At 43.0% G+C, this 13,699-nt stretch overlaps 1 protein-coding gene across 6 annotated transcripts in view; it reads right to left on the reverse strand.

Moving 5' to 3' along the window:
* NRK (Nik related kinase) overlaps window positions 1-13,699 on the reverse strand; it is a 91,302-nt gene that overhangs the window by 24,039 nt on the left and 53,564 nt on the right. For 5 of the 6 annotated variants that reach the window (XR_005604659.1, XM_010407645.4, XM_039571776.1 and 2 more), the window contains 6 exons: window positions 12,541-12,693; window positions 6,079-6,210; window positions 5,196-5,263; window positions 3,987-4,102; window positions 1,467-1,564; window positions 962-1,083 (listed from right to left, as the gene is read on the reverse strand). Coding sequence is in view for 5 of the 6 variants with exons in the window: in XM_010407645.4 (XP_010405947.1) it covers window positions 962-1,083; window positions 1,467-1,564; window positions 3,987-4,102; window positions 5,196-5,263; window positions 6,079-6,210; window positions 12,541-12,693 (689 nt within the window). In the remaining variant the exon portion in view is untranslated. The remainder of the gene's footprint in view (window positions 1-961; window positions 1,084-1,466; window positions 1,565-3,986; window positions 4,103-5,195; window positions 5,264-6,078; window positions 6,211-12,540; window positions 12,694-13,699) is intronic. The other variant, XM_039571777.1, reaches the window with a different exon arrangement.

Consider the following 13,699-nt stretch of genomic DNA (forward strand, 5'->3'; position numbering starts at 1 on the left):
GATGCCTGACAAAACTGCATGTTTAATTCTGTCAGAAGAGCAAGAGCCCCACCCCAGAGAGCTCTGTGGCCCTGGGATGTGCTTCAAAGTAAATCCTAGAACTTGAATTAAACTGAAGTTTCTTTTCAAGAAAATCAGAAGTTTCATTCACCAAGACTAAAAAATGTTTTTGTTTGCTATTCCCAGCAGCAGGACTGGCCAAGCAACCCCCTGACTCCCTTCTCTTGGAGTAGCAACCTATTCTTTCTCGACTATTTCTCCACTATTTCAGGGGAATACACATTTTGCATGACAGGTAGAACACCACAAGATGTCAGTCACAAAACCAACAAGATAAACTGCAAAACTAGAGAGAGACAGTTCAGGTGGGATCAGCTCGGGACAAGCCACAACATCAGCTGGAAACCATAGCAATTGAGCAAAATGTCAGTATTAAAAATACAACATATTTTACAAAACTATCTCCCCTTTTTATAAACAGCCCTGGTGAAGGAATCAACTTTTCAATGGTAATTATTTCTCCCAGAATGAACAGACTACGTGAATTCAAGGGTCATGTTTGCCTGGTTTTCTCCACTCTAACCTGTATTTAGCATGAAGGCATACAGCTTTTCAGTTTTCTTTCCCTCTCCTTTTTTCTTGCAAAAATTCCATATAAATGTAGATCAATGTGAAGTAATCCCTATAAAAGCACTACCCAGTATATCCAGTTAAAACAAGACATTTCCTCATTGTCCCAGGGCAGCAAGTCATCAAAGTGTATTATTACGCTGTGCACATCTGATGGAGCATTTACCCCCAGGAGTTCATTAAAAAGCAATTAAATTGCTTAATTACAACTGACACGAGTGATAGTAACTTCAAAGGAGGAGGAATATTTATGTATGCCAGCTTTTTCTAGATATTTAGAAGTGTGTAACAAGAAGAAAAGAATATTAATAATAATAGTAATAAAGCCAACCTTGTGTGGTTCATGTCATCTTCATCACTGCTGCTGCTGACTTCATCACTTGAGGAGGAATAGTCTGCTGCTTTTAACAAGGAGTTGGCACTGTCCTTCACCTTGGCAAAGGAGCCTGGACTCTTGAGCAAAGAAAACTCAGTTGAAGAACCCATTGTTAAACCGCATGTGCCATATTTTACTGTCCCAGCATATACAGTTATGGTCACTTCCACACCAAAAAAAGTTTTACTAGGAAGCTGATGCTTCTGTTGGTCCATCACAGGTGGGTGTCTCACACAGGAAAGTGACCAGAGCCAAAACTGGACACCCTGCTGAGGACCTGAGCTGGACACAAGTCAGACCTGGACTGAAAGCAGTGAGCTCGAGCCAGCCCCACACACCCCTCAGGTCGACTCACAGGTGACAGCAAACTCACGTACCAAAACAGAGCTGTCTGCACAGACAGACCCTCGGTGAAAATGATGAACAAATCAAAAATATCAGTGGATTTAAAAGAACCTACTGCAATCTGGCCTGGATGAGAAACTTTTTCAGGCTTCTGATGCAGCTGCATGTGGTTCTGGGACAAAACATTCTCTGCCTTGGCCAGTCCTGGATTCCCTGGGGGGTAAAAAAACCCAAAAGTGTCTTTTTTAAGTGTACATGCAGTGGGTGAGAGAGCAAGACAAGCACACATAGCTATGACCCAAAGCAGATACCAGTCTCTGCCAACAAACGTCTCTTTTCTCTTCGTTGCAAAGGAAAATCTCATTCCTTGTTTCTCAGTGGTTCTGGATGCTGCAATATTACGTACCTAAATTGATACTGGTGCAATTTAATGCTGCAAGGTTGCAATTTAATTTAAGACAAGCAAACCAAACCCTTGGCAACATACTCCCACTGCACATTAGCCACAGTTCCATGGAAAGGGAGCAAGGGAAGAAAGTGAGGGCATCCTAATCCCTTCCTCTGATCCTCTTCCTGAGGAGAGACAGCTCGTCACATCAGCAACTGCTGGTCATATTCCAGCACCAAACAGCCACGCAGCTGTATTCCTGTGACTGCAGACAGGGGGCCAGGAACAGAGTTGAGGAGCCTGAGCCCTCCTACACACCTTTGGGAGCAAGCGGAGGTGCTGCCAAGATTTGGCCCTCATAAAACTGTTACACAAAAACAGTTCAAAGAGTCTGATTATCTAAACCCAACAGGGCTGAGGGCAAACAGCTGTGCTAAACTGCAAATCTTCCTGTTAAATGTGGGCCCCCCTATTGCCTGCAAGCACTGGAAAAAGCAAAACAAGCCTTGAAGGGATGCTCTGCACACAATCCCTGACACAAGAGAAGGGAGGGAAAGCCACTGTACCCTTGCCCTGCTCTGGGACACACTGGCCAGCTCAACACCTGCCTTTTTCAGCAGTTTTTCCTATGACTACCCCACTGTTACCAACAGGAGTCCATGCAGGTTAAGGGGGGAGAATTCAAGCTCACACAAATTAGGATTCATATTTGGTAATTTAGATAGTTTTATCACAACGGTTTCATGTCTTCATCCATTTTTCAAAGCTTTCAAAACTCAGAATTCCTTACTGGTCAATAAGCACCTAAGCAACTCAGCAGAACTAATAGCTTTAAAGTATTTATAGCCCTTTCCTGTCCAATTCATTATTCCTGTGGGTTTGGGAAAGCAACAAACTCTATCTGAAATGCCATATGCCAGAACTAGCTGTAATTTAATGACACTTAAGAACTCAAGGAGACAGTTTAAACCACAAGGGAGGTTTTCTATTCTTTCCATTGCTGGTGAGATTTTTGTTTCCCCATGCCAAAATAGCACAGGAGTTACACATCACATGGACCCTGCAAAATTGAGCTGGGCTGTTGTTGTTCAACTCTGTTATTCAAACACAAAATGACATAAGAACAAAAGAAACAAAACCCAAGCAATTTAAAGTGTGCTTTGGATTTCTCTTGAAGAAAAGCTTCCTATTCTGTGTAGCTAGTAAAAGCAAAACTGGCTTGATTTTGTAAGTGTAATAAATAAGCAATTTGTTCCTCATTTATGAAGGGCTTTTAAATTAACAATCTAAACCTCAATATAAAAATAAATGACCTCATAAGCTCACAGGGGTGGTTTCAGAATATTTTTGCATCCACCCTACTTCGACTTGGGCATGTGCGATTCCCCATGATCCCAATCTTTAGTAGCCAATGTGGATGTTAGGCCTTGTGACACACCACGGCTTCACAAAGGGCTACACAAGAAACTGCCCTGCAGCTGACCCACAGAAAACACCTGTAGGAATAGCAAGAGAGGAAAAAAACTGTCCACTTTTCCAGTCCCCATCTGCCAGAACCTCAGGAACCAGAATCTGTACTGCAACACAACCACAAGCAGGCCACTGCATTCCTCCACCACTACCAGTGACAGCAAAGGAGCTTACTAAGCTGTACTTTGCCTAAATCAGATGGTTTTCCTTTAAACTTCTTTTGCCCTTTTTTCTTTTTCAATTCCATTATCTTTCTGCACATAAAAGGATACTGGAGGAATATTTCATAATATGCTGTAGAGAGAGACTTACACTTCCTTTTGCCACTACATTATTAGAGTGCAGAAATATTAGTGTACATCAACTGCTCAACTGTATCATCTTATCAGTGGGCAGTGTGAAGAGCAGAATTTGGCAATGGGTGAACATCAGTACTGAATTACATCTGTATGTCTGGAACGTTGGCTCTGCTGAGTTTCAATTCTGTCACTAACTGCAACATAAATTATTTTTTTTCAATTCTTAATTGAGGCAATTCAAATTTTCCATATGAAAATATATTCATAGTCACTTTTCTGACTCAAAAGAGGAAGTGCTTATATTTTAGGAACACGGAACCAAAAAAATCCAGAGGGCTTTCAAAAGCCTCTCACCAGAGGATGTCATTAAAAGGACATATCCCATTTGCAATGCAGAACTTGACACCCTGCAGAAGACCACTTCATGTGATAGGAGGTTAGTACATTTTGACTGATGGATCTTTGACTTAGGAATCACCTGAGGCTGACCAGCTGCTCTGATGAGATCCCATCTCCCACTGCTTGGTGCCAGGAGTGTTGCTGCTACTGTTTAGCTTCAGAGCGTGTCCCCTGGGGGATGACTGATGAGTATTACTAAACAGAAAGACAAAAAGCAGATCAGACTCATGTGCAGGAACAGACTGGAACAGAGCTCCTGGGCCACCAGATTGAGCTCCCTGCTGTTACAGTACGAGATCATATTCTGGATAATGAAAAGTTTATCTTCACTGCTGCTCAAAGCAGGGCCACCCAGTAGTGAGAGAAGATTGTGGAGGGGAATTTCCTCTGGGCAGTCATTCTGGGAGATTACAGAGGTTCCCAAGTCATTACAAAATATCCTTTTATATTACATCTCCCTTGGACTCTTCAGACCTGTGTCAGTCCTGATTCCAAAATCTCACGGCTTTTACAACTCAAGAGAACTGCTCCACTACCTTCCTAGAAGATACATCAGCAGTCACTTATCAGTGGAGAAAGGAACGCATTGAACAGTAAAATAAGTTGCCAAGCCAGTGGTTCAAACAGAAACCCAGTCTCAGAAGCCACTCGTAACACTGACAATTACTTACATGTTTCTTTTCTGCTTTGCCTCCTGTAATTCCCAAGTGCAGAACATTCAGGGCTTGAGTTCACTTGAAAGTTATTTCAGACTATGTTTCTGACTCTGGCTCATCAGAAATGCTGCACATCACTGTGTTATGTCAGGTAAATCTGCTTCACTTTCCAGCCTCTCCAACACATTTTGTTCCCTGATTAGACATCCAGTGGGGGCTGCCCTTTACTGCTAAGCTCTAGACATCCTTGGTCTTTTCTTCTGGGATATGAAAAAAAATACACCAGCCTTAAGGGCAGATTGCCAAAATTGTCAAGATACATCTACAGGCGGCCTGTTCAAGCTACTATCAGGCAAAACAAGCACCACAAGCTGTAATTAGAAGTGCCTGTACAAGGAGTTGAGGCCAGACTCCCTCTCACCAAAGCACCCAGACACCTGACTTTCCTTTGAAACCAGTTCCACTGGCAATGAGGTAGAGCATCTGCCAGATACTTTAGTTTTCCTATTGACAATAAAGCAGCATAAAACAATTAGTTTAAACATGAAACACAGTATAAGCACAGTGTACGTATGTAAAGTATACAGTGTAAGTTTAGTTTTAGTATAAGCATAAAACACTTTAGAGCTTACCTTGAAAGGCATCTCTGATAGCCAGGCTGATCCCTGCTGTAAAATTTTGAAGTTGTCCTTTCTGGAACCTTAAGGATTTAATCAAACATTTCAAGGCTGCAATTGATATTTTAGATTTAGTCAATAAACCTAATGCTTATTCTGTATCAATGAAAAGGCTAACCAACAGAAATGAACAATGGTTCAGTGGGACCTGTAGGGAGGTATTCCATGATATCAGCACTGAAAGCTGCAAGTCAGCAGCAGCTGCTTCCAGTGTGCTCCAAGCCTTTCAGTCTTTCAGGGTGCAGACAGAAAGAGGTTTGCACCTTTACTCAGAGTCAGCATCATTCTTGGTCAATATTTAAAGCAGACAGTGAAAGGCATCCGCAGTCACTGAATGCAGCTTTCCACAGGTGGTGGATTACCTTATGTTGCTACCACAGGCTGGGGGATGGGACACACACGCCCCCCAAGTGCAAAGTAATAAAATAAATACACACATGGGCATATGCATTCCTGCTCAAATAGTCTTGGACTTGTTCTTAGAAATTCTGTTAGAAAGAGAAATACACCATCACCTAAATTGCACAAACTAACAAGCTTTTCTGCAACAAGACAGATTTTTTCACCAAATGGGCTGCTACAAATACCTGGTCTAACAAAACAGGTGTTTTCAATCACAGATCCTGCAGATATTATATGTGTGCAGATATTATGCACATACACATAAACCCAGACCACCAACCTGCCTGTAAATTTGCATTTTTTTCCTAGACTAATGTGACCCAGTTCATGTACAAACAACGAGACTTTCAGAGTTTTGCGAAGTGCAGAGGCTGGATACTAAACAGAGCAGTGCAATCAACCCCCAAGAGTGCCAAACACCCCGAGTTTCACCCACCTTTGGGGGCTGCTCTTCGCTGTGACTCGTGCTCCAGAACACGTCGTCCTGCCCGGGGCTGAGCGGTGCTGTCACCATGTCTGATAGGGAGCTGCTGTGGTACACGTCCTTATTAGCCCGGAAATTCTCACACTTGAAACAAACCAAACACATGTTGAATTGCACTTCCCTGCCTATGTAACAGGTCGTGGTCTCAACAGAGATGGCTCTGCTTGGGAGATTAAATATTTGCTAAGTGTAGCAGGAGTACTCTGTTTGGATAGAGCCCTAATCACCTTGTTCACTGTGCAGTGAGTTATTCATTTCCAGCATGTTAGGCACAAATCTTCTAAGGTGAAGGGTACAATATAAAGAAATAGTAAACAAATCTATTCTCTGTATGTGTGTATATATATATATATATACATACACACACACACACCTTTCTTAAATCTCTAAGAGAAGCAAATAGGTCACTGGCAATGCACAGGGAACTAACAACCTGGATGATGCAAAAAATGCTGTTGAGTAACTACATTTCATTCAAACCTGGATGATGCTTCCACTGCAGAATTTCCATAGTCTAATCACTGTGGGAACCCGCCTCCCCTAACTTAGATGTTGACTTCCAAGCTATTCTTTGTATGCCCACCACCAACCCACAGTCAGTGGAAGCAAACTGCCAGCTGCAAACACTTTTAAGTGCTCCAGTGATTATGAGGGGATCCTGGTCCTCCTCTGAAACAAATTTTTCAATTACTTGAAAAAAATAAAGAAAGAAAAATCGAACTTGAGAATGCAGTAAGAAAGAATGAAATTATGCCCAGACTACACCTTCATGGGTGGTCAAGTCCAGGTGATCCCATTGCAGCCGCCTGTGTTTAAGACATACCTCTAAAGATGTCTAATTAGAGCACTAGGATAGCAAAAACCCCAGTTATAGCAAGGGAAGGGGAAGGAATCAAGTTACTTCCTTACAAAGTCTTCACTCCAAGGGAGCAAGAAGTAAGCAGTGCAAAACTCAAACTGAAATATTCAACATTTGGTCCTCTGATTCTTTCTATATGTAAAAGAAGAGATCTACACACTAATGATCTGCTACACCAGTGCCTTCCAAAGAGGAAGAAACTCAGAGCTAAATGTGTCAGCTGAGAGTACTGCGTTCCTGAAATGAGAAATCCTCTTGGACACAAGACCAAGAGAGAACACACAGAAACTCTGTCTGAGCTGGGCCTGTCTGCAGGGATTGCTATGCTAGAACCAGTTTGATATTACAGAAATAGAAGAAGTATTAGAGAAATGTCTGAAGCTGTACCACTCTGTGCTTCACCTTGTCTGACCTCCCATGCAATGTAAGGCCAGGGCTCTCTGGGAGGTGCTTCTTTCTCAAACACATGGCAAGATCAGCACCTCCAACACTTGGAGGCCTAAGAATGAAGTCTGCAGTTTTTGTTTGAGTCATCGAGGTCAAACTCCTGTGTCCCAACTGAGTTACTGCAACTTAGACCAGAAGCACCTGTAGCACACTTTCCCAAAAGAATGACTCAGATGAGTATTTTATTGATTAATCAGCCCAAGTTTATAAAATTCTCCAGTTTCTCCATCCTAAAAAGTAAGTAACAGTAACTGGAACTTCACACAGCTTTTCAAGAAGATAAAAGGATTGTGAACTCTCTATAACTGCACAAGACTAAATTTCATGGGAACAATGTTCAACGTCAATTAAATATTGACAGGCAGTAATTCTAAAACTAGATAAAGGTGTCAAAGATGTCTCATTGCAACCTCCCATACAGTACTGCAAAGTCAACTGCCAAAACCAGACCTGAAAAGTTCACGTAAATTATTCAGGGGGTGCTTTTCCTGCCTTTTTGGGACAAAATGTTCTGTTGATACTCTACAGAAAACAGCTTTTTCAGCAGTTGTAACATCTCATAATCTATGTCCTTTCAAAATACCTTTTTGTTCAACACGATTATCTCTAATAATAGTTTTCAGTTAACCAGAATTATTTGAGTAGCAAAGTGTTTACCTGAAGTGATCCATTGTAGGTACAGAAACAGGTTTTGTAGCAGGTATATTATTATCAGAATATAGGAGGATTTTCTTTTCCTTGCCACTTTTTCAACAAGATACATATATTCCTTTCTAAATTACAGCCTTTGAGTCCTGCAGATTACCAGAAAACTATTTTTGTTTACGAGCATGGATGAGCTTTGCTGAGTCATGATATAAGTGACTGAATGAATCCAGACTCTGCCCAGTACACTGGTTCCATGTAAAGCCAGGAACAGACACCTGCTTCCACAAGCAAGCCAAAACCATCTCAGATAACCCCCAAAATCAGGGTTTGATATTCCCCTTAGGTTTGTATAGGGAAAAAAATTTAAAACCCCCACCTAACAACGATTCTAAACGATCGAGATTTGAACCTTAAATTGTTTTTCTTTTAAGTAATACCTAAAGAACAGCAGCTCTCCTCATGCACAGAAAGCACTGGTAGAGAAAATGTTACCTACTGCGTGTCTTCGAACCATAAATGGACACATAACTGAGCTAAGGAAAAGAACACTTTGATCCACGAAATGGTAACATAAGGTGATATAGCACAAAAGACTCATTACCAGAGTTAGTTTAAAACCATTTAGAAGCAAGAAGCTTTAAAAAGTCAGGCTGCACTGTTTTTTGGAGGACGCCCAAGTTACTCATTTAAACTGAATCTACATAGAGGAGATAGATTTAGTGCAAGTGTTCTTATGAAACAGCATAAGGAAAAGGAATTTCTTAAACTTCTGAGCAGATGTGCTCTGGGATACTAGGGCAGTCCATGGCTTTACCACACAGCTAGCTCTTGTAATATCGTTAGTCTTCTTGTTCTGATTCAGTCACATCATCTAACACAATAGAGAAGATCTACCTAGCAAATCCTATAGGTAAACCACAAGAGTTAATTAAAAATGGAGTTCATTTCAGATGTGAGCTGAATTTTTCCACTAGTCAGGCAGCAGGAGATGCTGGGCAGAAGATCAGACTCAGTGACTTTGTTCAAGAAGCCTCCGTGAAATTCTGCAGGCAATCCAAAACAGCCTATCCCACACAATCCCGCCACAACCAGAGAGCCAGATCTGCTACTGTACTGCAGCAAACACAAACCTGGTACAAAGCAGGTGGAATTGGTACACTCTGAACAGGTAGTATCTCACATTTCCCTCAGCAGATTGGATGTAAGGCATTGAGAAATCATGCTCCTTTCACCTCAGGAGCTGTGTTAAGTTTTCCAGTGAAATAACTCTGAGAGAGATTTGGGCATCCAGGATGTGCCACAATATATATCACAGAATACAACGGTTGAAAATAAGTCATTTTTGTCTGAGCAGAGCAGCGATGGCAGATAATCCCTCTCTGACAAACCTGTCTGGAAGCTCTCCAGTGCAGCATCTGTGATGAATTCAGCTTGCATTTTAACTCCACAGTTCACTTTTATTTTAAATCAACAAGGCACCCACATACTGAACTTCACAAGTATATTGTTGTGCCTTCTAATCTCCAGGTGACTACCTGACCCATCACTTGTATCGCCCAAACACCTCATCCAGTTACAGCAGGCAGCAGGTCCAAACATGCTGCCATTAGCATCAACAGCTGGTCCCAATCAGCAAAGGGAAAAATAAGCCTTCAGGGGATTTATAAATTACCCACTGAAGTTCATGTGGTCTCCATGTGAACACAGGCAGCAGACTGGCTTCTCCCTATCCACGCACACCGTCAGTGGGAGCTCTGCCTTGTGAGGGGGTACCAGGGCACCTCCCAGCAGGGAGGGAAATCGCTTGCTGCTATTATCCTTAAGTAACATCATACTCTAAACAGCATATTTTTTTTGTAGTGTAGTTTCCAAAAGGAATGTGAAAGAAGTTAGTAAAATACTGCCTCATTCCTCACCACTCCCCTCAGCAGCTGGGAGAGATGCTACAAAACAGGAAAGCACTAACAGGATGCAGAGGAATGATCACTTGTCCCAGGTGAAGCAGTCAGTCTAGAACAGAGCTCCTCTCATCCCAGGAGAGGCACCTTAGCAGGGCAAGGCTATCCTCTGTACAGCTACCATACTCCTGCAGAATCCCAAATGCCCTGCAATAAACTACGGATGCTCCCACTGCTATTACAGGGCTGAAATATTTGCCTCAGGGAAGCTGCCAGCCTCTGCCCAAGGCTAAGATACAAATGCCCTTCTTGTAGACCTTGCAACAGCTCTCCAGTGATTTGATGTTACAAGCCAGGCCATCAACTCAGCCCACTTACAATACTTGTGACTTGAAACAACAAACAGGCCCTGGAAAAAAGGGATGTGAGAAGACACACATAAATATTTTTCCAGGTAAAAGCTATCAGGTGAAATGAGGCCCTTCCGCTCACAACATCTGTCTCTGGTGATTTTGCCATCATCACCAAACAGCAAAGCAACCTGAACAGGAAAGGCACAGGGAGGCTTTGACGCAGAGACACTAAGAGTCTGCTTTTATCCACCTCCCAGACTGGCTCCAGGGCACAAACCAAAGCAGGATAGGGGAGAGCTGCTTCCCCATATCCTGCTGGGGAATTTCAATTGCTCCGGTATCTGCTGGGAAAGCAGCACAGTGAGCTGGAAGCAATCCAGCAGAGTCCTGGAATGCACAGAGGGTAACTTTTTAAGGCAGGTCATAGGCAGCCCTGCCAGGTGGGGTGCAATACTGGTTCCAAGGGTCACCAGCACAGGGGAGCTAATCAGTGACGGCAAGGTTGCAGGCAGCTGGGGCTGCAGTGATCACACACTGGTGGAGTTTACAGTCCTGAGAGTATGGCTCAGACAAAGAGCAAAGTCAGAACCCTGAATTTTAGGAAAGTAAAGAAATTCTTACGATGAGGGGGGTGCAACACCAGAGAAGGCTGCCCAGGGAGGCTGCAGATGGCCCCTCTCTGGAAACATTCAAGACCAGGCTGAACAGGGCTCTGAGCAACCTGATCTAGTTGAAAATGTCCCTGTCATGGCAGGGGGGTTGGACTAAGTGACTCTTAGAGGTCCCTTCTGACCCAAACCATCCTATGATTCTGTGACCTTTCATGCAGGATGTTCACCTGAAGCTCATGCCAAGCAAAATCAGCAATGAGTTTAAGAAACATTTAGGATAATACAACATGATCTCATAGTAATAACCCATAATTACAGGTATGCTCAAAGAAGTATACAGGCCCACACTGCTGCTTTGGTCAGGCAGTGTGACATGCTCTGAAAGCAGTTGAGCTGAAACCAATAACCCATCCTCTGCAGTCTGACCTTCCCTCTTTGACTCCTTGATCCAATGCAGAATGAGGCCACAAGATGCCACAGCAGCACACAAACAATGCCTAAGCCTGATGTGAATCTCACTCTCCTGTGGGTAGCACTAGCTAAATCCCACAGAAGCAACTGGAGAGATGGATACAAAAACTACATCCATCCATCCACCCATCCATGCATCCAGGAGTCCAGCAGAAACTGAGACTGTATGTCCCCTCTGAGGGGATGAACGAATGCAAAAATGAAATACTATGTAAAATGTACAGGCAATGAGATTATTCTGGCCACTGCACACTTTCAGAATAAGTGGAGATAGCCAGGCTAAATGAGTTGTGCTCCCACTTACAGTAGTTTATTCCATTTTTACTTGCTGTTTGGTTTTTCTTTTGCTCACATATGCTTACAGTCTTTTTCACAAGAGACTGGAGAAAAAAAACCCTGCAGCCACTTCCAAGCCACTTCCTTCATGCGCTATGAGTAGGATGTTGAAAGGAAACTCGGTTTTTGGGCACATTGTGAGAACCATGAATCACCTCTTCCAGAACTGGTAAAAATATCAGGAGTTAAAATGTTTTGAGAAAAGGATTCCAATGGAGAACTTCATCAGAGTGCTTTCACTGCATAGGTACTGTTTAGATCCCACTTTACCTCTAATACTGGAAGTTTAAAAAGACTCAGACTTTCTGGGCTCTATCCACAGGCAAAATCTGATTCTGCATTGCTACTTATTGTATCTCCACATACTTCCAGATTATTTCAAAAGATCACGAAAAATCTTGATTGTTTACATGGTTTCACTTACAAAAAATTTTGGATTTGGACTTGTTTTGTGAAGTGCCATATACACTTATGGCACCATATAAATAATACATCATCCAGGGACTGCAACAGCACTGTCACTCAGACTTTGTGAAACATCTGAGAGGAGTCTCATGGAATCAACAATCAGGCATCAAGGATAAAAAATAACTGTTATCTAAACCCTGATCTACAGTGCTTAAGTATAATTCCACATAGAACTCAGCAGCAGAGGCGGTACCACAAAACCTCTGAGCTGGTTTGCACAGGCCTCAGTCATTTGTGCCAGAAGCGAAGGCGATTCTGTTTCTGATGGGTTGTCGTGCCTAAAACCACCCCAGGCCCCTCCTCCCCAGCTGGGGCAGCAGTACCTGCACTACCAGGGCTCTCTGTGGTGCGGGGGTGCAGGGGCTGGAGCTGCTCCCGGATCCCATCCTGGGGTGTGGAGTGGCCTCGCGCCCCAGCACCGCTGGCCACTGCGGGGAGGGCTGGATGCTGTCACTCTTCTTTGCTCGGTCCTCGGCCTGGGAAGGACAAAAGCAGCAGCACATTGCACAAAGAGCCCCAGGCTTTGCAGGCTGGATGCTGTCCCATAGCAGCACAGAGCACACCACCTCTGATGGACCTTCCCACCAAGGAGGACAGCCCTGGCACAGTACAAACCACTATTTCCTCTCCATTTGCAACCCTTCCTTTTCCATCAAGCTTCCAAGCTGCAGAAAAGAGAAGGGCCTGAGTTTCCACCTGTTGCATTCTAGGCCACTCCTTTGGAGACAGGCTCCTTTGGAGGAATCATCTACCCATACTTACTTATCTTTGACAACATGTAGCCTGTTTTGATGTGCATTTATTACCCCCTTCCACAGCACTGACATTACTGCATGTTGCTTTCTACCTTAAAACACTTCTAACACTCTGTTTTTTGGTGTGTTACTTGTACTGTGAGAAAGACTGAGGAACATGATCTAGAAGGAATAAATTTCCTGAGGGCATTGCTCATTACAAAAGTCTTTATCCTGTGGTTTTGACCCCACTACTCTTTTCAATTCTGTTCAACATGACTAATTCTCATTCTCTAGTGTAAATCTTGAGCATATTCTCTGATTCAGCAGCCTGGAAACAGCTCTACACAGTAAACTAGAGATTAATGCCATAAAAATACCCTGTTATCTGTGTTGGGGTGGGCATTCTTAATGGTATCTCTCAGTATATCTAGATGTTTGTGCCTGTATCAGAAAGGCAAGCATATTCTTAGCCCAGCCTAGAAACTGCTGAGGACATGGAAAAATGATTCCACTTAGTCTCACAGATCCCCACTGTGGGAAAAAAGAAGACCAAAACCTTTAAAAAAACCCCCTTATTAAAACAAGCAACAACAGCTAAACACCATGAAATTCTAGCCCCAGTGAACAGGCTCTTGAGGCCACATTTTCATTACCTGCAACTTGTAATAATAAAAGGCAAATTTTACCATAAGCAAGAAAGAAAATGTAAAAGCCAGATATGATAATTCACCCCCCAGCTCTGTCC

Source organism: Corvus cornix, chromosome 4A (genome assembly GCF_000738735.6).
Source record: "Corvus cornix cornix isolate S_Up_H32 chromosome 4A, ASM73873v5, whole genome shotgun sequence".
Taxonomy (NCBI): Eukaryota; Metazoa; Chordata; class Aves; order Passeriformes; family Corvidae; genus Corvus; species Corvus cornix.